This window comes from Podarcis erhardii (assembly GCF_964252035.2).
Source record: "Podarcis erhardii genome assembly, chromosome: 7".
NCBI lineage: Eukaryota > Metazoa > Chordata > Lepidosauria > Squamata > Lacertidae > Podarcis > Podarcis erhardii.
This window is the reverse complement of record NC_138511.1, coordinates 88,514,890-88,541,739: the sequence shown is the minus strand read 5'-3', so window position 1 is coordinate 88,541,739 and position 26,850 is coordinate 88,514,890. Positions and strand designations below refer to the sequence as shown.

Sequence of the window (26,850 nt, the reverse complement as noted above, 5' to 3'; positions counted from 1 at the left end):
ACATCATCATTTAGGAATTCCTGAATCCTTTGACTCCCCTCCGCTCTTCCATGGTTACCATTTTCAATCTTTTTTCAACTGCTTCACTTATTTTCTCTATTTTTCTTAAACAATCCATTTTTACCTTAATTTTTTACCTACATTACAAGCGTCACTCAAATCCTGCCAAAGTTTTTAGTTGTTTACAAGTGTTCTCTTAAATACATTGTAAATTTTCCCTGTTCCTTCTTAAAGTTGTTCTCTTCCTGCTTTCTGATTTTCCCGATCATTTTTGCTATTTCGGTGTAGTCCATCAACCATTTGTCTCCGGTCAGGACTTTATCTTCTTTCCATCTCTGGGCCAGTAGTATCCAGGCTGCTGTCGTTGAATAAAATAAATAGTATTTTCTGCTCCTTAGGTATCTCCGCACATAAAATTCCTAATAAAACAGCCTCTGGTCTAGAACTCCTTTTCCGTGCCAGCTTGCCTCTGAGGATATGCAGAGTGCCCATAGGCAGAGCCAGGCAACCCTGGCCGTCTCTCTTCAAGGCTTTTAGGTTTCCTCTTCTTCAGTGGTGACAATGACCCTGCCACACACACTGGTGGGCCAGGGTCTTCTTGCCCCTAGTCCCCACATTGGCACCCTGCAGCCCCCTACCCCATAATAATGTGGGGCTCCCCACCTAGCAGGGGCCTGTAGGCAGAGGGAGAGGCTCAGCTGGCCCTGAAACAGGAGTGGAAGGATGCTGACAAGGACTCTGAGCATGTACAGAGAGCTGGACCCTGAACAGCTCTCAAATTTGCATTTGGGGCACACAGGTGGGCTTGAGCTACAGGAAATTCGACGTTAGCGGGATGGGATGTGCCCTCACCTTCAGAGTGACCCCCAAATAATATATATATCGGCTGCACACACACAAATACGACCCCCCCAAATAAATTCCTTCTCCCCACCCAGCAGAATCTAGGCTGGAGAAGGCAGGTGTGTGTGGTTTTTTCTGGTTTTTTCCTCCTGATGTTGCTGCTGCTCCCAAAATCACCCCTGACCTTTGACCCTGCTGGCTGATGGGGGTCCAACCACCTACCTAGGGCAGGCACCCTCCAGATGTTTTGGGACTACAACTCCCATCATCCCTAGCTAACAGGACCAGTGGTCGGGGACGATGGGAGTTGTAGTCCCAAAACATCTGGAGGGCTGAGTTTGGGGATGTCTGATCTAGGGCCACAGGATTCTGTAGGGAAATGCCCTGATCACCTTGGGGGGGGGGGTGTGTGAGTGCTAAGGAATTCTCCATGCACAGGCACGCGCCCCCCCCCCCGCATCTGTAGAGAAATGGGGCAGTGTGTGATGGGCTCAGGAGGTTCTGCGCCCCCCCCCAAGCTCCTGCTGCTTCTGTGCCTGGGCTCTGAACTGGGGAGGGGAAATGCACTCTGCACTCGGTTAGGAGCACCCTCGTCTTCAGCACAGCTTCCCCATTAACTGGGTTGGTGGGGCGGGGGAGGGGGTGGGCGCGCGTGGGCATGGAATTAAGGCGAGATTCCAGAATCCCCTTCTTCCGACACAATCGAGATACCAACACACACACCCAAAAAATAATAATAACCCCACACAGAAAGGGCTTCCAGCTTGGAGATCAAAGAAAGCCAGGATTTAGGATTCCTTCCATCCCTCTTACACCACAATAATTGATGATGACCCCTGCACCTGCAGATGCTTCTGCAACCGCCTCCCTTGAAATGCAATCGCACAAAAGTGCGCGCTAACCAGATGCAAACTGCATTTTTATTTATTTATTTCAGCGCGATTTATACGGGGAGCTGCCACCCCTCCTCTCCCCTTCCCCCTCTTTTTTTTTTCGCTTTCCATCCCGCACCCAACCTCCCTCTCAGCTGTCAAACGCAAGGCCCTCTGGGAGGTGTAGTCCCCTGGTGGCAGCCGCCTGGCACTCTTCCCCACCCCCTGCCGCGGCTTGCAAAGGAAGGAGAGAGAAAATAATAATGCAAAACAGAAAAAAGGAAAAGAATTGGGGTGGAGGCGGAGAAGAAGGTTTCTGTGCAACCCTGGGACTACATTCCCCATGGTGCACCGGGGCTCAAAGGAGCTGGGCTGTGATTGGGCCCCCCCTTCCTGCAGGCTGCTGGAGAATGAATAAAATTGTACAGTATATTCTGATGTGAGAGGTTTAAAAAAAAAAAAAAAAGCAAAAGAAAGAAAGAAAGAAAAGGAGAAAAAAAAAATCCTCTCTGCTCCTACCAACCCGCAAGCCCTGGGAGGCAGAGGCACCTCCACATCTTCCCAAAATGGCTACAGCTGTGCACAAGCCTATCAAATGGTGAGTGGGTGCCCCACATCTGGGGGGGGTGGCAGGTCCCCCCACCCTCAGGCATGGGGGGCAGGCGAGCGCAGGGAGGAGAGCGATGGATGCCTCGCCTTCTCCCCTCGGCGTGAATGGCTTTGCAGGGCGCGCGAGGGAGAGCGGCGGACAGCCGAGGGGCTCCGGCGTCGCGGCTCCTGGTCCTTGCGAGGGAGGGAGGGAGGGAGGGAGGGGAGGGCGAAGGGGGGCGGAGTGGGGGTGGGTGAGGGGCTCGGGATGGGAGAGGCCGGCCGGGCTTCCATTGCAGCCGCACGGTGCAGCTGGGGGGCGGCTGCTGCTGCTGCTGCCAGAGGGGCACGCCGGAGATGGGCGCACCGGGAGAGGGTGCCAGCTTGCGCGCGCCCCTGTACAAAGCGCCCGGCAGTTGTGGTGGTGGTGGTGGTGGTTGGCGGGGGGGGGGCGCCTTGGGGAGAGACTCCCCCGGGGGCAGCGCGAGCGCGCGCGCGGATCCTGAGCGTGGGCAGGGTGCCCGCCGGTGTTGTGTCTGGGTGCCCTCCGTGCGTATTTGCGCGTGCAATAAAGGGTCTTGCACGACCGGCAGCCGGGCATGCACCAGCTCCAAGGGAACAGGTGTGCGGAGGTTGGGTTGGGGGGGTCACCTCGGCCGCCCCCCCCAACCTCTGCGCCCCTTCCCGACTGCCCCTGTTGTCAGAGGGTCTGTGTGCAAAAGGATTACTCTGCGGTGGGTCGCTTCCCAGCACCATGGGGTTTGGACATCTGGGGTGGGGTTTGTTTTTCTCCCCTCCCTCCGTCTCCCCCCCCCCCCAAAAAAACCCCCAGGATGTAGGAGCTAAAGGCCAGAGCCGCTTGGCCTCCCAGCCCCGGTGTGTGTTTAACAATTGCTATAACATTTTAACGTGAAGGTTTGGTTTCCCATGAGGTACCAACCGTTCTGCTCTTCCTGGACCCCTTGTTTTGCGTTTTATCATAAGGGACCCACAAGGGACATCTAGTCCAACCCCCTGCAATGCAGGAATCTTGGCTGAAGAACCCCTGACCTCTGTTTCAAAGCCTCGAATGAAGGAGGCTCCACCACATTCCTAGGGAGTCAAATAGCTCTTACCACCAGAAAGTTCTTCCTAGCATTTCATCAGAATCTCCTTTCTTGTAACTTGAATCTATTGGTTCAGGAGAAAACAAACTGCCCCCTTATTCCGTGGGACAGCCCTTCAGATATTTGAAGACGCCTGCCCTACCCGCTCTCAGTCTTCTCTTTTCCAGGCTACACGCCCCCAGCTCCCTCAACCGCTCCTCATAAGGCCTGACACCTTCCCTGCCTTCATTCTGGAGCCCTGTCCTCACTTTGTGGCGAGTGGTTCCACAGGTGAAATCGCCTCTTCCCCCTCACCTGCCTTGCCCCTCTGCAGTACAGAAAGGGATACTCCTCAGACACCATCATCCCCCATACACCCCAGGCCTGCTATTTCCTGATGGCTCCATCAAGGCACTTCTTCTGGCGCAGTGCAGAGTTCACCTATGGAACTCCCTCCCACAAGGCAGGGATGGCCACCAAACTGGATGGCTTTAGAAGAGGATTGGCCAGGATGGCTCTGCTCTGCCTCCAGTGAACGATTCTGCAAACAGCAGGAGGGAAGAGTGGGGCTCTTGCAGTCAAATCCTACAGGAATCTGGTTGGCCACTGCGAGAATAGGATGCTGGAATCAGTGGGCCACTGGCCGCATCCTGCAGGCTCTTCTTAAGGGTGCATATGAGGCTTAGCTGCATGGGCCCGGGGCACACATTTGCATGATGTTTGCATATGTGAAGTTGTACATATAGATGCAATTTCCAGCTGACTTTCGGGGGGACACATGACAAATTCTGGCTGGCAGGGCATCCTCTGTGCAATGGGATGGTGTCAGCAGGTTTTCTGAGCCTGGGACGCTGAATGTGGTGGATTGGGCCCTCCTCTGCTCCACCCATAATCTGTGGTTTATGTTCCCTGGAAAACTAAGAGGCCTCTGGACAGATTAAGATGGCTTTGTTGGGGAGAGGGGAGCTGCCTCTCTGGCCCTGGGCTTTAATAAAAAAAAAGTTACTTATAGGTCATTTTATTTTGAAAAAAAAAAAAAGGGAAATGAGCAGGAGATCTGGGCCCCTTGCAAAAGGACAGAGTTTCAGGTCTCCTGAGCTACCCCCTCCACAATATCCCTAGGCTCCACATGTTCTTTGTTATTGCCCTAGAACCAAAAAGGGATGTGGGTCACCTCCGCCCGTATCTATGTTTGCAGTTGTTTCTTTGGAGAGAGTCTGCTTTGGGACTGAGCATCTTGCTGCAGTGGTGCAGCCAGCTGGTTTGCGCTTGGTCTTCCGTGAGGCTTCTTTTGGTAGAGTTCCAGGTCAGAGACCTCTCCAGGTTTTGCTGCTTTGACTATTTGTCAGCAAACGTGTGAGGGATTCGGGGTCGAGTTTCTGTTGCTTCATACGTTTGGCCTTCAAGTAGGACAAGAGAAAAGCATTCAGGAGCAGCTGGTTCAGCCCAGAACTTCTTAGCAGAGCTGAGCTGCAGTTTAATCAGCATGAGCTTTGCAAGAGCTGAGCTGCAGTTTAATCAGCATGAGCTTTGCAAGAGCTCAGCTGCAGTTTAATCAGCATGAGTTTTGCAAGAGCTCAGCTGCAGTTTAATCAGCATGAGTTTTGCAAGAGCTCAGCTGCAGTTTAATCAGCATGAGCTTTGCAAGAGCTCAGCTGCAGTTTAATCAGCATGAGCTTTGCAAGAGCTCAGCTGCAGTTTGGGTTAAGAAGCATGAGCTTTGCAAGAGCTCAGCTGCAGCTTGCCAAGCAGAAAACACTTATGCCTTGTAAGGTGTAAATATGACAACTGTCTGAGTGATCTCGGCTCTTAAGAGAGGTGCAGAAATGTGGGCCTTTCTCCTTACAGTTTAGGTGAAGATTTCTACCGGGAAGCCATTGAGCACTGCCGCAGCTACAATGCCCGGCTATGCGCAGAGCGGAGTATGCGCCTGCCCTTCCTCGACTCGCAGACGGGGGTCGCCCAGAACAACTGCTACATTTGGATGGAGAAGACTCACCGGGGACCAGGTATGGGGTCTAGGGGCTGCGGGTGCTCTCTGAGGAGGGCACCCTGTGCTGGGCACTGTACATAGAGCGGACCCTTCTCTGGAGGCCTTGGGGGTCCGCATGTGTGTCCGGAAGAGGGTGGGGGGAGAGAGGAGAAGGAATGTGCAGCAGCCACGGAAAGGGCAAATTCCATGCAAGGGATCCTTAGGCAAGCAATTGAAAATAAAACTGCAGGTATCGTAATGCCCTTAAACAAATCTATTGTGTGGAGTAATGCATTTGGAATAAGCGGATCCAGTTCTGGTCTCCTTGACTCGAAAAGGAGTTGGAAAAGGTTCAGGAAAGGGCCACCGAAATGATCAAGTGGGTGGGATGTTTGGGACTCCAAGAAAGGTGGCAACGTTTGGGACTTTAGTTGGGATGAAAGTAAACGAGTCGTGCTATGGAAGGGAGGACAGAGGAAAGTTTTCCTTCCCTCTCTCCGTACGCTGGAACTCTTGGACATTCCAGCGGAGGTGAATGCTGGAAGATTCAGGGTGAATAAAAGAAAGTCTTTCTTCAGGAGAAAGTTAATCTGTGGAACTCCCTCCCACAAGATGGCCGCCAACATAGATGGCTTTAAAAGAGGCTTGGAGAAACTCATGGAGGAGGAGAGGGCTAGTCAGCTTCCGAATCCTAGTTACTGAAAACCGCAGGAAGGGAGAGCATTTCTCTTGAGTTCGAATCAATCGAACAGCTGTTCAGCCTGGGCTGGATGGGCCCTTGGCCAGATCCAGTAACCCATTCTCATGTTCTTGAGGAACTGCGTGAAGGGGAGGCAAAACGCAGCCAGGAAGCTGAGAGACAGAGAACTTTGACCTCATATGGACTAGAGCCTTGAAGGTGGCATTGGAGGGATGCAGGCTGTGAGACGCAGGCGGCCCCCACTGTCTTGACTCTTCCCTCTCACAAAGTAGCTGGACAAAAACGAAAATCTAAGTTTTGCCTCAGTGGCGGGAAAATGACGAGGGATTTTTCAAGGGGATAAATGGACAGCAGGTAGCCATAGCTGTTTAGCCCAGGCCAAATCCCAATTCCTTCCTCCACCCCCCTGTCCTGCAAAGTTTTGTGGGAGGGGGTATTTTTTGCTGCTAACCTTGCCCTCCTTTAGGGCTGGCTCCGGGCCAGATCTACACTTACCCGGCTCGCTGTTGGCGGAAGAAGCGGCGGCTCAACATCTTGGAGGATCCTCGCCTGCGGCCTTGTGAGTTCAAGATTGGTAAGGAGTGGGTGGGCAAACAGGGTGGGGAGGGGGGTGCCAGGGCAAGTGTAGAGCCCAAAGGCTCCCAAAGGTCATCCAGCCCAACCCCAGCAGGGCAGGAATCACAGGGGATGGGCTGTGTGTGTTTGTAAAATAGTTTTTATTGAAAATTTCAACATGACAAATTATCAAAACATACATCTTCTTTTCATCCCCTCCCCATTCTTATCCCCTCCCCAAAAATAAACCCTCCCTCGCACCCCCACCCCGAGACTTCCATCAGTTCCTCTCTCTGATTTTTCAACACATATTATTCTCTGCATATTATCAAACTGTCAAGATCCTTGAATCGTCTGTCTATTATGTTAACAGCCAATAAGTTTGTGTATGTTTATTTGAAACCTGCCAAGGAGTCCAATTCATTTTGCTGTTTCTTTAAGTACTTTGTAAAGGGGTCCCATCATTCTTTAAAGTCACAGTTGTCCTTGTCCCGTTGTTTGTGTGTCAGTTTTGCCAGTTCCGCATGGTGCATCAATTCTTCTTGCCAGGGTGTGTGTGTGTCCGGTGTCCCCCCAGGAAAGTAATCTCAGTCTGGTAAGGTTGCAGATCAGAAGCAGAGCGGGGCAGGGAAAATACTTAAAGATTGTAGCTAAAATACGGGGCCAGAAGGCTCTCATCGTTATTTTGGCCTTTTAATAAATAATAATAACAATTTTTTATTTATACCCCACCCTTCCCAGTTTAAAAACTGGGTTCAGGGTGACTAACAGCAAATATAAAACACTGATTAAAATGCGACTTAAAAACAGCTTTAAAAAATACAACATAAAATGCACATCAATATAAATAAAATTCAAAAATTCAGGGGTCATTGGCGGTGGGGGGGACCCAGTCAGTAGACATCAAATGATCACCAGGGCTAACTGGCCAAGTTGTTTCTACTAGGGCAGCAAGGAGACCAGGGAAGAATTTAAATGTGGGGTCCCAGAAAGAGTTTCTTCATAGAGGAGGAAGGGGAAAAGGGAAATAAAAGATCAGGCTGAATTCAAATTAAAGGCCAGGCGGAATAGCTCTGTCTTACAGGCCCTGCAGAAGGAGGTTAAATCCTGAAGGGCCCTGATCTCATGGGACAGAGCATTCCACCAGGTCGGAGCCATCACTGAGAAGGCCCTGGCCCTGGTGGAGGATAATCTGACTTCCTTAGGGCCCAGGACCTTTAAGCTATTATTATTCATGGACATTAAGGTCCTCTGCGGGACATACCCACTGGAGATTTGGGCCTGTGGCTTCTCTCCATTCTCCAGACACCCAGTTAGTTCCGCAGTGTCTCTTGAGCATGCAAACAGTCCCAGGTGTGGCATCTGGAAAAAAGGCCCCTCTCTGAGACCCTGGATAGCCTGTCATGGCCATGTTGAGCAGGGGGACCTGGGGGCTCTCAGCCCCAGAAGGAAGTGCAAGAACAGCCCTTTGACCCCTCCCCTAGGCTGCACACTCCCTGGCCCCAGTGCCTTCCCAGGGGGCTTCAGCCTGGCTGGGATGTGTCCTTCACCTGAGACTTTGGAACTCCCAGCCTCTTGAAATCAGGCAGCTGCATTTACTCTATTCTCTTTGGCTCCTGATTTTTTAAAAAAACTGTTTAGCCTATCCAGATATCTAGAAGTTACCTGAGTTTTATTTCTTTTTAGCTACCTGTTTTCCTGCTTTTTATTTATGATCTCAGTGTTTCATTTTATACTTTGGTAAACCGTTCAGAGGTTTTCTTGCAAGCAAGCGGCAAATCTAGCTATTGTTAAATGAAACGAATAAATGATGTATTTTGCTTGCCTAGATGGATGCTGGAAATGCAATTTTTTTTGTGGGGGGGGGGAAGGCTTGTAGAAAACCTTGACTCTGACTGTACCTGGGAAAGAGCTCCTCCCACTTTTGCCTCTGGCTCCGCCCACCAGGGATACCTGCCTCCCTGGAAGATTTCCCAGAGGAAATGCATCCATTGCCTGTTTTGCTCAAATGGGCTCCTCACCCCTGGTGTAGGCAATGGGTCTCCCCTGGTGGATCGGGGCCCACGACTTGGCTGCAGGCTGGCCTGCAAAGGCCGGCTTGGTTCAAGGCAGCTCCCATCAATGCAGCTGTTCCCTGCAGCCTCAAGGAGGATTTTTACCGAAAGTCAATTTGGACCTTTGGTTCCTAAACTTTTCTGGGCCTGCTTGGTTCCATGAACTCATCTCCAGTGCCCCCCACCCTAGGGGAAAAAACACACTATTGGGAATAGTGGTTCGCGTGACCTACTAAGGAAGATCACATCACAGTAGGATTCAAAAGAGCCACGATTAATTGCACACTTATTAATTGCACACTTATTCAAAATGCGCTTGCAATCAGTCCGTTAAAGCTGGCGAAATTGAGACAGCGATACTCGCTTTTAAAAGTTTGCATTGCAGGGCGTTGGACTAGATGGACTTTGGGGTCCCTTCCAACTTTACAATTATATGACTGATGTTTTCTAATGTTTTTATATCTGCTGGAAGAGTGGCCGGGGCAACTCAGTCGGATAGCCGGAGTACAAATAATAAAACGATGATGGAGAAAATGATTATCTTTTACTCCTCCAGCCCCTGTTTGCCTCCCCCTTGCCTCTAAGCGTCCCTCTAGGTAATAATAGGGACGCAGGTGGCGCTGTGGGTTAAACCACAGAGCCTAGGACTTGCTGATCAGAAGGTCGGCGGTTCGAATCCCCGCGATGGGGTGAGTTCCCGTTGCTCGGTCCCTGCTCCTGCCAACCTAGCAGTTCAAAAGCACGTCAAAGTGCAAGTAGATAAATAGGTCCCGCTCCGGCGGGAAGGTAAATGGCGTTTCCGTGCACTGCTCTGGTTCGCCAGAAGCGGCTTAGTCATGCTGGCCACATGACCCAGAAGCTGTACGTCGGCTCCCTTGGCCAATAAAGCGAGATGAGTGCTGCAACCCCAGAGTCGGTCACAACTGGACCTAATGATCAGGGGTTCCCTTTACCCTTTAGGTGATAATAGAATTGTAGGATTGCAGAATGGGAAGGGACCCCCTGAGTCATTTAGTCTAACCCCCTGCAGTGCAGATATCAGCTCCACCCCAGGGGAGGTCAAGACCCTTCCCCAAGCTGATGGCCTGCAGGAGATTAGGATGGCCGCTCCCCCCAGTGAGCCCCCAGGTAGTTAGTAGGGGCTGGTGGGAGTTGTAGTTTTCCCCCTGGGGGGTGCCCAGGTTGGCCAGAAGCTGCCCTGGAGAGTTGGGGGTCTGTATCTGCATGACTGTGTGCAGAGGATCTCTGTGTTGACCAGATTCAGGCAGAAAGGATGAATTGGGGGCTTCTCCTCCTCTGACTTGGTTTCTTTCCTCCCCCAGACTGTGAACCCCCCTTGAAGAAGGAGGGGGGGCTGCCCGAAGGTCCCGTCCTGGAAGCCTTGCTGTGCGCCGAGACGGGAGACAAGAAGCCGGAGATGAAGGAGGAAGAGCTCATCCTGGACTGTCCGGTGAGAGAAGCCAGAACCGCCAGGCTCACCCCTAAGCAGGCCTAGTTGAACTGTGGGACTCCCTGCCACAAGAGGCAGAGGGTGGCTTTGAAAGAGGATCGGGCAAATTCACGGAGGAGAGGAGGGCCCAGATGGTTAGATGCCACCACAGATGGAGGCAGCGATGCTTCCGAATGTCTGTCGCTGGGAACCGCAGGAGGAGGTGGCACTCTTGTGTTCGAATCCTGATTCCAGGATTTCCCATAAAACAGTCATCTGGTTGGCCACTGTGAGGAACAGGATGCTAGACTAGAGTGTCCAGTCAGCAGGATCATATTATGTTGTTGTGGAACCTCCAGCTCCAGTCGCAGTCTACCTGCATTCCTAGGTTCTGTGGGGCATTTGGTCCCTGGGAGGACAGGAGCCTGGACTAGAGGGGCCCCTTTAGTCTGATCTTGAAAGCACTCCTTGGGTGCTCAGGAATAATCCAATCAGTGCAGCGATCATTGGGCAGCCTGGGGCTGTTGACTGCGAGAGGAGGGGTCCCTGCCCCTCTCACTTCTCTCTCTCTCTCTTTTTCTTTTAAATAAATTTTTATTAGTTGTTTTTTTTTAACATACCATTATCAACAGTAATTAAACATATTTTTACATCTTATTCAATTTTTTTGACTTCCATCAGTCCAGATGGGCGGGGTATAAATAAATAAATTATTATTATTATTATTATTATTATTATTATTATTATTAGTCTGGAAAATTTCCAGTCTAATCCCTTAGTATACATTTCTTATTTTCCCTGTTACATTTAAAACTCATAACCAATATCTATTTTCTTTATCTATCTGTAACTTTATCTACTTTGTAGCACTTCATATATTCCTCCGTACAAAAGTTCTTGTAGTTCTGCTAGCGTAATTTGTAGGTTACAATTGCTCTTCAAACGGTTCATATACTTCTTCCAATCTTCTGCAAATCTCTGGTCAGCGATCATTGGGCGGCCTGCCTCCTGGGCTGTTGACTGCGAGAGGAGGGGTCCCTGCCCCTCTCACTTCTCTCTCTCTCACACTTTGCAGAAGGCGCCGATTGGGGAATTTCTCCACGACTTGGACACGGACGACCTGGAGGATGACGTCCCTCGCCGGAAGAACAAGGCCAAGAGCAAGGTGGGGCAAGGAAAGGGGGCAGGCAGGGGGCAAAGGCTTCTCAACCTTCTCAAGTCCCAGCCTGAAGAGCCAGCAGACCCTTCACTGTTAAAGCAATGGCGGCTCAACGGAGCCTCCAGAGGCAGGGGCAGTCTACCTGCAAGTTCCCAAGGCAGGGCCTCGGCAGCAGGGAAAGGCCAAGGTTTGCTTGGGGGGCTTCTCAGAAGCGACTAGCCAGCCCCTGTCAGGAAAAGGAAGCTGAAGCTTCCGTTCAACCCTGCAAGTGCTGCTGAGCACATGCAGAGTGCTGCCGCTCCCCTCCTTGGAGCAGAGGACAGGGCAGATGGTCCTGGGATCAAACCCTGCCGGCCTCTCCTGGTCTGGGAAAGGATCCCTCTCTCAAGCCCCTGGGAGCCTGCAGCTGCCGGTCAGAGTAGACGGCCCCGAGCTGGAGGCACCAGCGTCGTGGCTCAGCGTAGGGCACTTTGGGTGAGAATCATAGATTCGTAGAACTGCAAGAGGCCCCATGGGGTCATCTAGTCCAAACCCCTGCAATGCATGTTGGGCTGGGGGGCCCCCACTTTGGGGGGGCATCTGAGGATTACCGCCCCCCCCAAAAAAAACAGCTGGCAGCTGTGCTGGGACAACAGGTGCAAAGCTCCTACCAGGAGGCATCCCCTTCTCCTTTCTCCTCTCGGCTCCAGAAATTTGGGGCCCTCAGGCACACTGCATGCTGTGGGGGCCCCTGACAAAGGCAGCCCCCTGTAAAATGAGGGTCCTCTTCTGCTGCAACTCTGGCCCCTTTTTTGTGCAGAGTGGGCCTGGGAGGCACCCTAATCTCTCCCCCCCCCCACTCCTCTTCTTGCAAAATCATCCAAAGTAGGTCAGCCTCTTTTAGGATTGGCTTCTGCTCAAATCACATTCCTTAATCTGCAAACCACAGAGGCATGTTTTTGGATTTCGACAAGATCAGGCTGAATTTGCCTTTTGTTCTGCCCACCCCACCCTGGCCTTGTTATTTTGCTCGACGTCTGCATTTCGACCTTAACCGACTTGCAGTTCAGCTCTTGCAAAGCTCAGGCTGCTTATCTCGGCTCACCTGAAGCTCAGGGAATTTGGGGTCTGCTTCTGCTCAGCTCTTGCCGAGTTCCCCCGGTTGGTTGGGATAATTGCCGGGAAAATTTGCAATGAAAGCAACATTGAAGCTGGCAGCTGAACCAGTTGGCAGACCCTTCTTAGGTTCTTATGGAGCCTCCAAGCTCAGGCGCAGTCTATCTGGATTCTGAGGTTCTATGGGATATTTGGCCACTGTGCATAGCTGTCAACTTACAGATTTGAAAATAAGGGACCAGCAGCCTCGAAAATAAAGGATCAGCAGCCAAAATAAAGGATTTTGCTTAGCTTATACAGAAATCCGCCACTGATGGAGCCATGCTGCTTTGGCTGCGACTGACTGTGTTTTGCAGGGGGCTGGACTAGATGAGCCTAAGGGTCTACAACTCCCACCAAAGAAGAGGGGCAGACAAAACTGATGAACGATGTCGAGATGGCAAAGCTTACAGGCAGAATTAGAAACTAGGAAGAGGACCTCTTTAATAAAGCATGGGGAAAGTTTATAAATTAGTTGAAAAGCTATTGTCAAGAGTTACATACATTGGTAGGATTGACAGGAAACTTGTAGTAAAAATTTGAACTGTGGATGGACAAATGATTTATAAAAATAGAGTTATGAAAGGGATACAGAGGGGGAAATCACTACATTAAGATGCTGCACTGGTTGGAGGGGATGCTAAGCAGCACATCGTGGCGGAAGTCTCGCAGGAGAGGGGCTACCTGCCCGCCCGTTGCCACCCATCACCTCACGACGCGCCCCTGAGGGGGAAAAGGGAGAGACGGAGACGCGGCAGCTCGTGCACGCGCTCCCTCGCGGCGGAGGACCTTGAGCCACTGCTTCCCTCCCGAGCCGGGCGAGCATGAAACCCGGGAAATTTAAGGGACATCATCAATAAGGGACAGCAGCGGGACACGGCGCTGGGATAAGGGAGCTTCCCGCCAAATAAGGGACGGTTGACAGCTATGCCACTGTGAGAACAGGAGGCTGGACTAGATGAGCCCCCTTTGGACCTGAACCAGCTGGCTAGTTTCATCTTCTCATGAGCTCAAGGCAATCTCTCCCTCTCCCCATCCGCCATGCCCATGAGGTCTAGGAGCTTGCTTTTTATTTAAAAACAGAATGTATCAGCACTGAGAGCAGCCTGTCTCTCTTCCCCAGGCCTACGGCATCGGGGGTCTGCGGAAGAGGCAGGACGCGGCGCTGCTGGAAGACCGAGACAAGCCTTATGTCTGCGACAGTGAGTGCCCCTTTGATGGCGGTTTGGGGCAAAGGGTGGAGGTGGGTTGCAGTGGGGCCAGGGGAGCGTTCCTGCTGCCACTTCCTGGCTCAGGAGAAGCAGCCCCCAGGGGTGTCTCCAAACGCTTAGAGGAGGGGTCAGAGCACAGGGCGCTGAATGGGCAGCTCTGTGGGTCTGGGGGACTTCGGGGTGGAAGCAGGGGGCAGGGAGCTGTGGCCAAGAGCCAGGGATGGTGTGGAAGATGTGAGGAAGCTGTTGGGAGTGCAGAAGGCTGCAGCGCGAGTGCTGAGCGGAGACAGGTCTTGTCCGCATGTAACTCCGATGCTCAGATTGCCAATTTGCTCCTGGGCCGAGTTCCAGGAGTTACTCTTAGTGTATTGGTTGTAAGTTGCTTTGGGCTAGCAAATTTAATAAATATAACCATGAATAAATAAGACCCCTTAAACACTTGGGACCAATTTGCCTGTGAGATTGAATTGGCCCTACCACAAAATCCCCCTTCTGCATTTGGAAAAACTCCATCATTTAGTGTGGCAGCACCTACACTTTGGAACTCCCTGCCTCATGATAGTAACCAGGTGCCTTCACCACAATCTTTGCAAACCTGTCTGGATTTTACAGTTTTATCCTTTAGTAAAGCGCTTAGAGGTGTTCTTTTTGCAACTGAGTGGTACATGGGGTGGGGAGGGGAATTAGAGACAGGGCTGCATTAGAGGCAGGGGGTAGGGTTGATGGGTGACCCTCTTCCAGGGGGTTAAGGGCAGGGGTTGCCTCTTCCAGGGGATGGGACACCCCACCCCCAGTTTACCCATTTTGAGAAAGTCCCCTGGGTGCCAGCTCAGTGGCAGAGCACATGTTTTGGATGCAGAGGGTTCTGGGTTCAATTCCTGCTGGCATCTCCAGTTACAGATGGGAGAGAGCCCAAAGTTCTGTAGAGTTGCTGCCAACCAGTGTAGGCAGCACTGAACTAGATGGACCAGTGGCATAAGGGAGATTCCTATGTTCCTGTGCCCTGTGGGTTCTTTTCACCTGCCAGGGATTCTTGAGCATGGCGGGGCAGGGGGTTGGGCTGGATGACCCTCTGGGGTCCCACTCCATCTCCACAATTCTACGCTGCTTCTTCCTTTTCAGTCTGTGGGAAGCGCTACAAGAACCGCCCGGGACTCAGCTACCACTACACTCACACGCACCTGGCAGAGGAGGAGGGCGAGGAGGGCCCTGAACGCCACACCCTCCCCTTCCATCGCAAGAACAACCACAAACGTGAGTGACCCTTCCTGGCCACCTCTCCTTTGGCTGCAGGGAACGCTTAACCCCACCACCCGAAAGAGGGATCAGGGTTCGAATCCCCACTCATTGACCATGAAACTCCCCGGGTGACTAGAGCCTAACCTACCTCGCAGGGTTGTTGCTGCTGCAGGGATTAAATGAGAACTAGGACTTGGGAAAGACCTGGGTTCGAGTCCTCCCCTCACTGGCCACAAAGCTCCCCAGGTGACCTTGGGCTAGTCACGGTCCTGCTCAGCCTAACCTACTTTGCAAGGTTGTTGTGAAGACGAAACGGGGAGGAGAAGGACCTTGGAGGGAAAAGTGGCATATAAATGCAATTTTCCTTGGGGGGGAAAGTGGCATATAAATATGCAATGAAGGAACGAATGAGAGCGTAGTTTGCAGGCCTCCAGCATCTCCGGCTAAGGAAAGGGCTTTGGTCTGAAACCAGGAGAGCCATCGCAGGACTACATCTCCCATCAGTCTCCGCTGCGGTGGCTGGGGAGGGTGGGAATTGTGGTCCACAGCATCCCAAGGGCACCAGGTGGGCGGAGGCTGCTGAGAATGCCCAGCCAGATGAGCCAAAACGCAAGAGTCTGTCCAAGAAGCGAGCGAGGAGCCACTGCTGCCTCTGAAATAGTGCCCAAAGGGGAGTGCCCAAAGGGGAATATTTTATTCCTATGGGCGATGCCTTGGAGGACGTGTGGTTTTGATGCCAGCCTCAGGGGCAGTGGGTGTTCCTGAGGCTGTTCCCTGCGTGGGAGGCCTTTGCCCCTCTTGCTGGACTGACCCAAAGGCCTCTTCCTCTCAGCCTGTGCTGCTCAGGGGCGTCCCAGTTCGATGCCAAACCCCCTCAGGCCCAGGAAAGGTCTGTTTTGGCAAGGTGTTGCCAGCTGGTCTGAATCAGCAGCAGAAGCCCGAAGCTAAGTGGGTCCCTGCTGGCAGCTTCCGATCTTTCTTCCGTGTCAGAGATCCTTAGGAAAAGGAGCTGAAAACTGAACAGTTTGGGCAGGTGGCAGGTTTTTAATTGAACAAAAAGAAAACTCAGATAATTGTCAAAAATATGAAACAGGACCTGGTAAAAGTATTGCAGCAACAAATAGGTATAGAAGTTGTTAAAAGAGTTAAGTTTTGGGGAATTTGGTTAACCTCTAAAAATATTGATCTATTTCAAAACAATTATACGCCAATGTGGAATAGTGTTAAAAGAGATCTAGAAATATGGGGAAGGTTGAAGTTATCATTTTGTGGTAGGATTTCAGCTATTAAGATGAATGTGCTACCAAAGATGTTATTTTTGTTTCAGACAATTCCAATAATCAAAGGGGCAGCCATTTTTAAAGATTGGCAAAAAACAACTTCAAGGTATATCTGGCAGGGAAAGAACCCGAGAATACAGTTTAAGCTGTTAGAGATGCAAAAGAAAGAGGAGGCTTCGCCCTGCCAGATTTGAAATTGTATTATGAAGCATCTTGCCTCTGTTGGTTGAAGGAATGGATGAAATTAGAAAATATGGAATTGCTGGATTTGGAAGGTTATGATAATAGATTTGGGTGGCACGCATATTTATGGTATAATAAGTCAAAATAAACAAAGCAGCCCATTTCACAGTGCTCTGGCGTGAACACGTTTGGGGTGTCCCGTGTACAGTCCCGGTTGCTTTACCTCAAAAGCAGAACCGGGAAAGATTTGGGAAAGGACAGCTAAAAGAGGGAAAGGGTGCCACATTTTGTGCCTTTCTGGTTTCAGAAAACTCTGAGAAGTTTATTATTTTTACTATGAGTTTTAAAAAATTATGCACGTCCTGGAGACAGCGGATAGAGAAAAGCTCCCCTCCCTCTCTCATAACACTGGGCATGCAAGGAAGCGGAACGTGGGAAGGTTTGCGACAGACTTCTTTCAAATCAGAACCAGTGAAGGTGGTGAAGGTCCTGTGTGAGTGTCTGGAGGCAGTTGGAGGATGGATGGCGGCTAACAGATTGAGGCTGAATCCTTACAAGACAGAAGTACTGTTCTTGGGGGACAGGGGGCAGGCATGTGTGGGGGACTCCCTGGTCCTGAATGGGGTGACTGTGCCCCTGAAGGACCAGGTGCGCAGCCTGGGAGTCATTTTGGACTCACAGCTGTCCATGGAGGTGCAGGTCAATTCTGTGTCCAGGGCAGCTGTCTGCCATCTCCATCTGGTACACAGGATGAGACCCTCTCTGCCCGCAGACTGTCTTGCCAGAGTGGTGCATGCTCTGGTTATCTCCCACTTGGACTACTGCAATGCGCTTTACGTGGGGCTACCTTTGAAGGTGACCCGGAAACTACAACTATTCCAGAATGCAGCAGCTAGACTGGTGACTGGGAGCGACCGCCGAGACCACATAACACCGGTCTTGAAAGACCTACATTGGCTCCCAGTACGTTTCCAAAAACAACTTGAAGTGTTGGTGCTGACCTTTAAAAGCCCTAAAGGCCTTGGGCCAGTATATCTGAAGGAGCGTCTCCACCCCTATCGTTCTGCCTAGACACTGAGGTCCAACGCCAAGGGCCTTCTGGCAGTTTCCTCACTGCGAGAAGCCAAGTTAGAGGGAACCAGACAGAGGGCCTTCTTGGTAGTGGCTCCTGCTCTGTGGAACGCCCTCCCACCAGATGTCAAAGAGAACAACAACTACCAGACTTTTAGAATTAATCTGAAGGCAGCCCTGTTTAGGGAAGCTTTTAATGTTTGATGTATTACAGTATTTTAAATTTTTTTTGGAAGCCGCCCAGAGTGGCTGGGGAAGCCCAGCCAGATGGGTGGAGTATAAATAAATTATTATTATTATTATTATTATTATTATTATTATTATTATTATTATTAATGCAGCACAGAGTGAAGCTGCGGAATTCCCTCCCACTGGAGGCAGGAATGACCACCAACTTCTGCCCTCCAGTCGGAGGAAGCAATGTCCCCGCATGCCAGTTTCTGGAAACCCCAGGAGGGAGAGAGTTGCACTTTTGCTCGGATCCTGTTTGCGGGTTTCCCATAATGGGCGTTTGTCTGTCTGCTGTGAGAACAGGATCCTGGACTGGCTGAGCCTTTGCAAGGCTCTTCTGACATTCCAACACAGCCGCATCCCAATCGGCAACACTCTTTTAGAAACACAACCTGCCACCTCACCTCCTTGGCTCCCTGCTTCTTGCAGAAGCTCCACCTCTGCCAGGCTGGTTTGGTTGAATTAGCATATGCAAAGTGCAATTACTGGGTGTCTTCACATGCACGCTGCCACCTTGAGATGGTGGCTGCACTGTTCCTTTCCCTTCCTCTTCCTTGCTAACACCCCCCCCCTGCACTGAGTGAGGGTCTTCATTTTTAACACCCCCACCCACCTGCCGGGATGAGGTTGCCACGGCAACCTGGTGGGTGGAGTTGGCAGGTGTAATATTTCCCCCGTTTGGTCTGATTTATCATTTCAATTAAGTTGGAGACGCTTGGAGGAGCCTTGCTGTTGGTGGGGGTTGTTGTGAGGAGGGGGCCTGGGGTGGGGGTGGGGTAGACATCCCTGAGGGAGGGAGCAGCTGATCTGCAAACAAGGGAGAGGCAGAGGTGGTTGTGTCTTGTTCTGGTGCTTCTGATGGGTTTGTGTGTTGGGGGGCACAAATATGCCCCCGAAGGTGGACTGAATGCATATCCTGGAGCCAGCTCCAGGGGGGCTGTGGGTGTTTGTTGTTGTAGTTTAGTCGTTTAGTCGTGTCCGCCTCTTCGTGACCCCCTGGACCAGAGCACGCCAGGCACTCCTGTCTTCCACTGCCTCCCACAGTTTGGTCAAACTCATGCTGGTAGCTTCGAGAACACTGTCCCGCCATCTCGTCCTCTGTCGCCTCCTTCTCCTTGTGCCCTCCATCTTTCCCAACATCAGGGTCTTTTCCAGGAAGTCTTCTCTTCTCATGAGGTGGCCAAAGTCTTGGAGCCTCAGCTTCAGGATCTGTCCTTCCAGTGAGCACTCAGGGCTGATTTCCTTCAGAATGGAGAGGTTTGATCTTCTTGCAGTCCATGGGGCTCTCAAGAGTCTCCTCCAGCACCAGAATTCAAAAGCATCCATTCTTCGGCCATCAGCCTTCTTTATGGTCCAGCTCTCACTTCCATACATCACTACTGGGAAAACCATAGCTTTAACTATATGGACCTTTGTTGGCAAGGTGATGTCTCTGCTTTTTAAGATGCTGTCTAGGTTTGTCGTTGCTTTTCTCCCAAGAAGCAGGCGTCTTTTAATTTAATGGCTGCTGTCACCATCTGCAGTGATTATGGAGCCCAAGAAATATATATTATTATGGGTGTTTTGCCACCCATAATAATATATTCGTGGGGACTGCCCCCCCCCAAGTCAATGGGCAAAGCTGAAGCCCTTCCTTGCGAGCACCCACAATCTTCAGCATGAGAGGGCACCTATTCCAGGGTGGGTGCCTTTGTATGAATGCACACAGAGGTCCGTCTTCCAAAGGCTCAGTTTGTGTGAAGGCACACGAAGGCCTCTTGATTCTGAAAAGTCTTGTGTGTGTGAGAGAGAGAAAACCCTTCCTTGGAGGTCAGAAACGAAAAAACAAGTGGCACGGATGTTTATAGACGCAGAGAAGGCCTTTGACAATGTTTCGTGGACTTTTTATGAAGAAGACAATAGAAATGATGAACTTTGGGGAGGTATTTGGCAGAGGTATTGAGGCAATCTGTTCAGAACAACAGGCCGTGCTGATTGTGAGCAATGTGATAACTGAAAAGTGTAAAATAATCAAGGGGACAACAGAAGGATGTCCCTTGAAACCGATATTATTTATTTTGCCCACCTGTCAGTGATCCTTCAGCTGCGATCCCTGCATTTCAGGGGGTTGGTGTGGATGACCCTTGGGGGCATCTTCCAACTGTACAATTCTATGATGCCATGAAAACTCTGTGCAACTTTCTGAATATCCCATGCTCTCTCTGTTGTGTTGTTGTTGTTGTGTTGCGTTGTTGTGTGTGAGAATCTTTTCCCATTGGCTGAGTCCCATCTCTGTGAATAATGAGACTGAAGCAGTGTGTTCTCTGTGTTCTGTGTTATACATGTGATGGAAGGGAAGTTTGTTTTCGGGGAGGGGGCGGACAGGTGCATTAACACCCCCCCCCAGCAACGATCTAGGAATCTGCTGTCTATTAGGCCATTTAAAATTGCTGTGTTTGAGAGAGCACTGAGGCAGTGGGGGGGGAGTGTGTGTGTGTTTGGGGGGTGCATTGCAAAGGGAGACTGAATAGATGTGATTTTTCCCCTCCCCCTTTTTTTGAGGAGGGGGGAACATCATGATGGGGGGGCATGAACTGCATAAGGAAACGGGGTGTGGTTGGCGGAAGTCTAGCTTTCAAAGCTTGGGGGGGAGACAGAGAGAGAGACAGAGAGAGAGTGGGGGGGAGAGAGAGGAGAGTTCTCTCCTGCCCCCCCAACTAACATGCATCCCATCCTTTTTTTCTAGACAGTTGCCATGGCGACCACCAGTGCATACTGATGTAGTTGGATCTGCACAAAGAGCAGGAGATTGGGGGAAGGGACTTGGTTAGCACCACAATCTCTGGAGAACGAGGGCCAGGACGCCAGGGTCCCCCTCCCCACCTCAGATGGGTTGGAGGGTGGGCAAGAAAATTTGCCCCATTCTGACCCAGAGGGCTGTGCCTGCTTCTCTCTGGGCTGCCCCCTCTGGGAACTTGGGGGCTCAATCCTAGAACTGGATTTTGCCTGTTTCTTAGCTACCAGCGCCTCTTTTGCTGTTGTCCCACCCCCTTGCGCACCCCCCCACCCCCCAATTACAATGCCAAAGACTCACTTCCGTGCGCCTCCACCCCACAAACCCCTCCATCCTTTCACAAAGCTCCCCCTCCCTCTTTTTACATATTCATTTCTTTGCTTGCTGATTCCAAAGATGCAGATATATATATATATATATTTATTTTTTTAAAAAACGATTCCTTTCATGGAAACCCGACTGGCTTCTTCTCACGCGGCTGATTTTGATGTGCTCCATTTTTATTTTTATTTTCCCCCTCCTGCTTATTTCCATTTTTTTTATATATATCTTTTTGCATGTCTGGCTTCCTCCAGAGTTTTACAAAGAGCTGAACTGGGTCCCTGAGAACCAGCGCAGGCACACAGGTAAAACCATCCCTATGAGGCGGGGAGGCAGGAGGAGGAAGAGGTGGCCTTGGCAAGTGTGCCTGGTTCTCCCCTCTGCCCACCGTCTCCTGGGGGGGCGGCGGTGCAGGTTCGAGTCCTGGGGGAGCCACCCTTTTCGTGCCTTGGTTCCCCCTTCCTCACCCTGCGGGCTGCTTCTCCAGAGTTGTGGTGATCCACCTGCGGGGGCTCTTGTTTGAGAGAGGCCCCCCCCCCGAACCAAAACCCAAACGCTTCCTCCTTCTGCAACCAGGAGAGATGAAATTCCTCTATCTGGGGGGTGGGGGGCACTCCCTTGCTCTGCTGATTTCATCCCCCTCCTGCGATTCTGGTGCATTTCAAATGAATTTGGGCCAAAGATGGGCTGCAGGGCAAGGGAGAAGGAGGTCTTGGGGAAGGAGGCCTTGAGGACCAGAAACTTAGGGTACAGAGGATGAAACTGCATGGGCTGTATAATCCTTCGTGATGGATGCATGTGTTCATGGGCTGCCAAGCCCCCTGCATGAGCTGATGATGGCCCAGTGGGGCATTTGTCATGTGTGAAAGGAAGCGCCAACAACCTTCCCCGGCTGCATGTGGACCAGGGGCCAGCAAAAGTCCTGCACCGCAGCGGGTTGGGCTAGATGACCCTTGGGTCCCTTCCCAGCTGTCCTATTCTGTGATGCTGCAAAAACTCTCCATGCACTGGGAGGAGGCGGCGAATGTGTGGCCAGCCAGGCAGGAAGGAGTGGGACTCCCCCCCTCCTGCCTTGGGGTGGCTGGGGGATTTTGGGGTGCACAGGGAGGCCTGTGTGGCTTCCCCCCTTGATTTCGGCCTCTCCTTGCTGTTGTCTTACAGCTAAGAAAGCACCGGACGGCACAGTCATACCAAACGGTTATTGTGATTTCTGTCTAGGCGGCTCCAAGAAGACCGGCTGCCCCGAGGATCTCATCTCCTGCGCGGATTGTGGCCGTTCAGGTGAGGCCGGGGCTGGCAGGGCGAAGTAGGGGGAAGGGCTCGGCCCATGCGGGGCAGAGCGGTGGGGGAACCTGCCTCCAGGGTATAAACGTGGAGCAGCATCAGAGAATCTCTGAGTTGGAAGGGGCACTCAAGGGCCATCTAGTCCAGCCCGCCGCAATGCAGGAATCGCAGCTAAAGAATCCCTCACACTCTTAACCTCTGCTCTGAAACCTCCCAGTGGACTGGCTACTGCTGTGTTTTATACATTGGGCTTCCCTTGAAGAGTGTCTGGAAACTTTTGAGTGGTGGAGCTGAGGGCAGCGAGGTTAACTGGGACATGCCGTCAGCAAGCATCTCCCTCCAGCATTCAGGAGCCATTGCTTGACACACACCCCTTCGTTGCCACATGATAATTTGGAGGGGTAAAATCACTCTCTGGATCAGGCCAAAGGAGGCCCATTCAGTCCAGTCTCCTGTTCTCCCAGTGGCCAACAAGGTGCCCCTTTTGGGAAACCTGCAAGCGGGACCTGAGTGCAAGAATCTGGTCCTTTATGAAGGAGCCTAGTCCTCTTTTAGAGCCCTCCGAGCTGTGGCAGGGAGTTCCATAGTTGAATTTTGAAGGCTTTCTTTTACAGTCATACCTCATGTTACGTCCGCTTCATGTTACGTTCTTTCAGGTTACATCCCACGGTGACCCAGAAGTACCGGAAAGGGTTACTTCTGGGTTCCGCTGCTTGCGCATGCGCAGAAGCACAAAATGACATCATGCGCATGCGCAGAAGTGGCGAATTGCAACCTGCGTGTGTGCAGATGCACCGCTGCGTGTTGCGCTCTTTTCATGTTGCGAACGGGCCTTCGGAACGGATCCCATTCGCAACCAGAGGTACCACTGTACAATAATACCTCGGGTTGAAGTTGCTTCAAGTTGAGCGTTTTCGGGTTGCGCTCCACAGCAACCCGGAAGTAACGGAATACTTCCAGGTTTCGCTGCTCATGCATACGCAGACACTCAAAATGAGGTCACATGGATGCACATAAGCGGCGAGTTGCAACCCGTGCACATGCAGACGTGGGTTGCATTCGCTTCAGGATGCGAACGGGGATCCAGAACGGACCCGGTTCGCAACCGGAGGTACCACTGTATCGGAATCACGCAGAAAAACTCTCTTATCCAAGTCATGCCTGATTTTATCCGCTTCCACCATGTCGCCTCATACTTTCCTCTAAAAAGCCCGAGACGCTGCAGGTTTTCTTCCTGGAGAAGTTGCTCCCTCCCTTTTCTGAACCTTACCCACCTCTGCAATATCCTTCTTGAGTGCGACCAGAACTTCACACTTTCGGACAATAGGCGTCTGACCCCGGAGTGGACTCCCTCTGAAGACTCTCCTTCACGGGAAGTTTTGAAGCAGAGGTTTTGTGTCAGGGATGGAAGTCTTAAAGGGCTTTTCCTGCAATGGACAGCTGGCCCATTCATTCAGTCATTCATTCATTCCATTTATATTCCACCTTTACCCCCAGAAGCTCCTCCCCCTCCTCATTTACTCATTTGACCCCCCAACAACCCCACCCCCCAGCAAGGGAGGTGAGGCCGAGAGGGTCGGTGACCAGCGCAAGGGCACCCCCAGCGAGCCTCACTCAGAGCCGAGTGGCGAGATTTGAACCCAGGTCTCTCCCACGTCCTAGTCTGACACTCTAACCGCTGCACCCGCTGGCTGGCTGCTTCTGCGTGGACTCATGTGCTGCTCTGTGTGTCTCCCTCCCTCCCTCCCTCTCTCGTGCGCAGGGCACCCATCCTGCCTGCAGTTCACCGTCAACATGACAGCTGCTGTGCGGACTTACCGGTGGCAGTGCATTGAGTGCAAGAGCTGCAGTCTTTGCGGCACCTCCGAGAACGACGTACGTACGTGAGCCACCGGCCGGGCCTGGATCTGACCGACTCCCCCCCACCCTTCCAGGAGCTCAGCAAATGCTGAGACCCCCCTCCCCATCATCTCCCCAGCCTCTGCCTTCCCATCCTTAGAATGCCTTATTGCTCTATCTGTTCTTGGGGTTGATCACCTGCCCTTAAGGAGAGCCTGCAGGATCAGGCCAGGGGCTCCTCTAAGCTACCACCCTGTGACCCCCCAGGTGACCCTTATGGGAAGCCCACAAAAAAGCTTTGGATGCAAGAAGAGCTCTCCCCCTCATGCAGTTTCCCACAACTGGGATGCAGCAGTAGTGCTTGCCTCATGTGGCAGAGAGTTCCGCAGTCTTAACTCTGCACTGTGCAAAGGACTTTTTATTTCCTCTGTCCTGAATCTTTTCTCTTGTTCCTTTGGCGGAGAAGTACAGTTCAGGGGATGAAGACTCCCTTTGCCTGCAGAAGCCTTTCTCCCACCCCCACCCCCCCACTGAAATCATGGAATTGTAGAGTTAGAAGGGATCCCGCGGGTCGTCTAGCCCAACCCCTTGCAAGGAAGGAATCTTTTGCCAAAGGTGGGACTTGAACCCGCAACCCTGAAGATGAAGAATCTGACCCTCTACTAGCTGAGCTCTCCCAGGAGATTTGTGTTTGTGGAAGACCCGTTTCTGCCTGAAATGAGCCCTCGTGGGCGTCAGGCTTCCCTGTCCTCCAAAGAGGAGCTCCTGCTCAGTACACCCCCATCGTCCAGCCCAGACACTGAGGTCCAGCACCAAGGCCTTCTGGTGATTCCCTCACTGCGAGAAGCCAAGTTGCAGGGAACCAGGCAGAGGGCCTTCTCAGTGGTGGCTCCCGCCCTGTGGAATGCCATCCCACCAGATGTCAAGGAGAAAAACAACTACCAGACTTTTAGAAGACATCTGAAGGCAGCCCTGTTCAGGGAAGCTTTTAATGTTTAATAGGTTATTGTATTTTAATATTGTTGGAAGCCGCCCAGAGAGGCTGGGGAAACCTAGCCAGATTGGTGGGGTATAAATTATTATTATTAATAATTATTACAAGTACACCCTTGCAGAGGGACGCGGGTGGCGCTGTGGGTTAAACCAGAGCCTAGGGTTTGCCAATCGGAAAGTCAGTGGTTCGAATCCCTGTGACGGGGTGAGCTCCCGTTGCTCAGTCCCTGCTCCTGCCAACCTAGCAGTTTGAAAGCACGTCAACGTGCAAGTAGATAAATAGGTACCACTCCGGCGGGAAGGTAAATGGCATTTCCGTGCGCTGCTCTGGTTTGCCAGAAGGGGCTTAGCCATGTTGCCCACGACCTGGAAGCTGCACACCGGCTCCCTCGGCCAATAAAGCAAGATGAGCGCCGCAACCCCAGAGTTGGCCGCGACTGGAGCTAATGGTCAGGGGTCCTTTTACCTTTACTACACCCTTGCAGAGCAGCGATTCCACGCCCTTCTCTCTTTTTCTACTGCAGGACCAGCTGCTGTTCTGCGACGACTGTGACCGGGGCTACCACATGTATTGCCTGAGCCCACCCATGGCTGAGCCCCCCGAAGGTGAGGAGGGACCCCACCCTAGGCAAGGGGACTTGGGGAGGGGCAGTGGGGAAAGGCGCCCCCATCTGATGCTTCTCTGCCTTTCTCCACTCCCCGTTTCCAGGAACCTGGAGCTGCCACCTGTGCCTGCGGCAGCTGAAGGAGAAAGCGTCTGCCTACATCACCCTGACCTAGGCTGGGAGCCCGTCGGCCCCCCCTTTTCCCATCCTCGCCCCCCCTTCCTCCTCCATGCCCTTAGCCGTGATGGTGCTGAGCCCTGCCAGGCCCTGGGGCGTTTCTTGCCCTCTCGCCTGCCACAAGAACCTTTTCTCCTCCATCCCCATCTCTCTCCACGCCCCCCCACCAGCTGCAGCGATGGCGGGGGGCCCAACCCTGCCTGCGTCTCCTGCTGGCTGTCACCAAAACTCAAGACTCAAAAGCCATAAAAGCCAGGGGTAGGCAGCTGACGGCACAGCAGCCGCTCCTGGCCCTTTGCCCCCTCTAGATGCATGTGAAAGTGGGCAGGTCCTGCCCCCCCCCACAAGACAAGCCCCTGGGAGGATGCAGCCGCCGCCCCCCTCACTTGGGCTGCAACCCAGTTCTCTGCTCCTGTCTCTTTCGGACCTGGCACAACCTCCGAAAAGGCGGCCAGACGAAAGAGGAGTTAAGCTTCTCAAAGAACAGTGGAGTGGGGGGGGCAGGAAGAAAAGCAATGGTTTTTTGGGGGGCGGTGGGGGTGACTGGCTGCAGCAATGGGAGGACAGAGGGTCACAGCTGGAGCTGGCAGGGCAAGGGGAGGGGGTCGGAAAGGGTGGGTGGGTGATGCTCAGCTGTCACAAGGCAGGATTTTTTTCAGTGTTGCTGGATTTTACAATTTTGGGGGAATGAAAACTTGAAGGGAAAAAATACACCCCCCTGGAAAAGGGGGTTAGGGTGGGGAAACTACAGCCCCCCCAAAAAATTAAAAAAATGTGTCGGGGGCTAGCAGGGGCTGTTCCCACTAAGCCCCCTCCCCTTGTGTACATGGTGTTGTTCTGTTGCCTGCATCTGCTAATGTGCTTGGATTGTTTTTGTGCATTAAATGTGGTCTGAATTACAGCTCCTACAGCCGCTGCTCCTTCTTTTGCCTCCTCCTTCCCCCCCCCCTAGTCATGGTGTCAAGTTCCAGGTGTGTCTAGACTGATGTTATATGGGGGGGGGGAGAGAGAAAAAGATGGAAGGGGCAGTTTTTCCTTCCCACATGGCGCTGCCATCATCCTCATCCTTGCACCTGGCAAGGCAAGGCTGGTGTCTTCTAGCAAGAGCTGTTGCCATGACAACAGGACAGGAAGAAGAGGATGTTTGGGTACCAGGCTGAAGATACTGCCCCCCCCTTTTGCCTCGATGCTCAGGCAAAATCTGGGGTCTCTGTGCAAGAGAGAGAGAGAGAGAAGGAATGAAGGAAGGAAA

The 26,850-nt window shown here is 52.1% G+C and overlaps 1 protein-coding gene across 6 annotated transcripts; it reads left to right on the top strand.

Annotated features, from left to right (window-relative positions):
* The first annotated feature begins 1,903 nt into the window (after positions 1–1,903).
* Positions 1,904–26,499, top strand: DPF1 (double PHD fingers 1). Of its 6 annotated transcripts, none has more exons than XM_081869334.1 (12): positions 1,904–2,313; positions 5,237–5,397; positions 6,527–6,619; positions 9,992–10,119; positions 11,174–11,263; positions 13,515–13,593; positions 14,725–14,856; positions 20,955–21,005; positions 21,862–21,981; positions 23,747–23,859; positions 25,341–25,422; positions 25,526–26,499. In XM_081869334.1, exons 1-12 carry the CDS (start codon positions 2,282–2,284, stop codon positions 25,594–25,596), a joined length of 1,152 nt encoding a protein of 383 aa, XP_081725460.1. In that variant the 5' UTR covers positions 1,904–2,281; the 3' UTR covers positions 25,597–26,499. The 6 variants fall into 6 exon arrangements, with proteins under 6 accessions (XP_081725460.1, XP_081725459.1, XP_081725462.1 ...); XM_081869333.1 differs by having other exon boundaries at positions 1,905–2,313; positions 6,527–6,634; XM_081869336.1 differs by having other exon boundaries at positions 1,906–2,313; positions 6,527–6,634; positions 21,919–21,981.
* The last annotated feature ends 351 nt before the right edge of the window (positions 26,500–26,850 follow it).

What these genes read in the sequence shown, in the direction of transcription:
- DPF1 (XM_081869333.1), top strand. Translation starts at nt 2,282, where the DNA reads ATGGCTACAGCTGTGCACAAGCCTATCAAATG. An exon ending in GCCTTGTGAGTTCAAGATTG is followed by an intron (nt 6,635 to 9,991) that starts GTAAGGAGTGGG and finishes TTCCTCCCCCAG; the next exon opens with ACTGTGAACCCCCCTTGAAG. An exon ending in AGCTCATCCTGGACTGTCCG is followed by an intron (nt 10,120 to 11,173) that starts GTGAGAGAAGCC and finishes CACACTTTGCAG; the next exon opens with AAGGCGCCGATTGGGGAATT.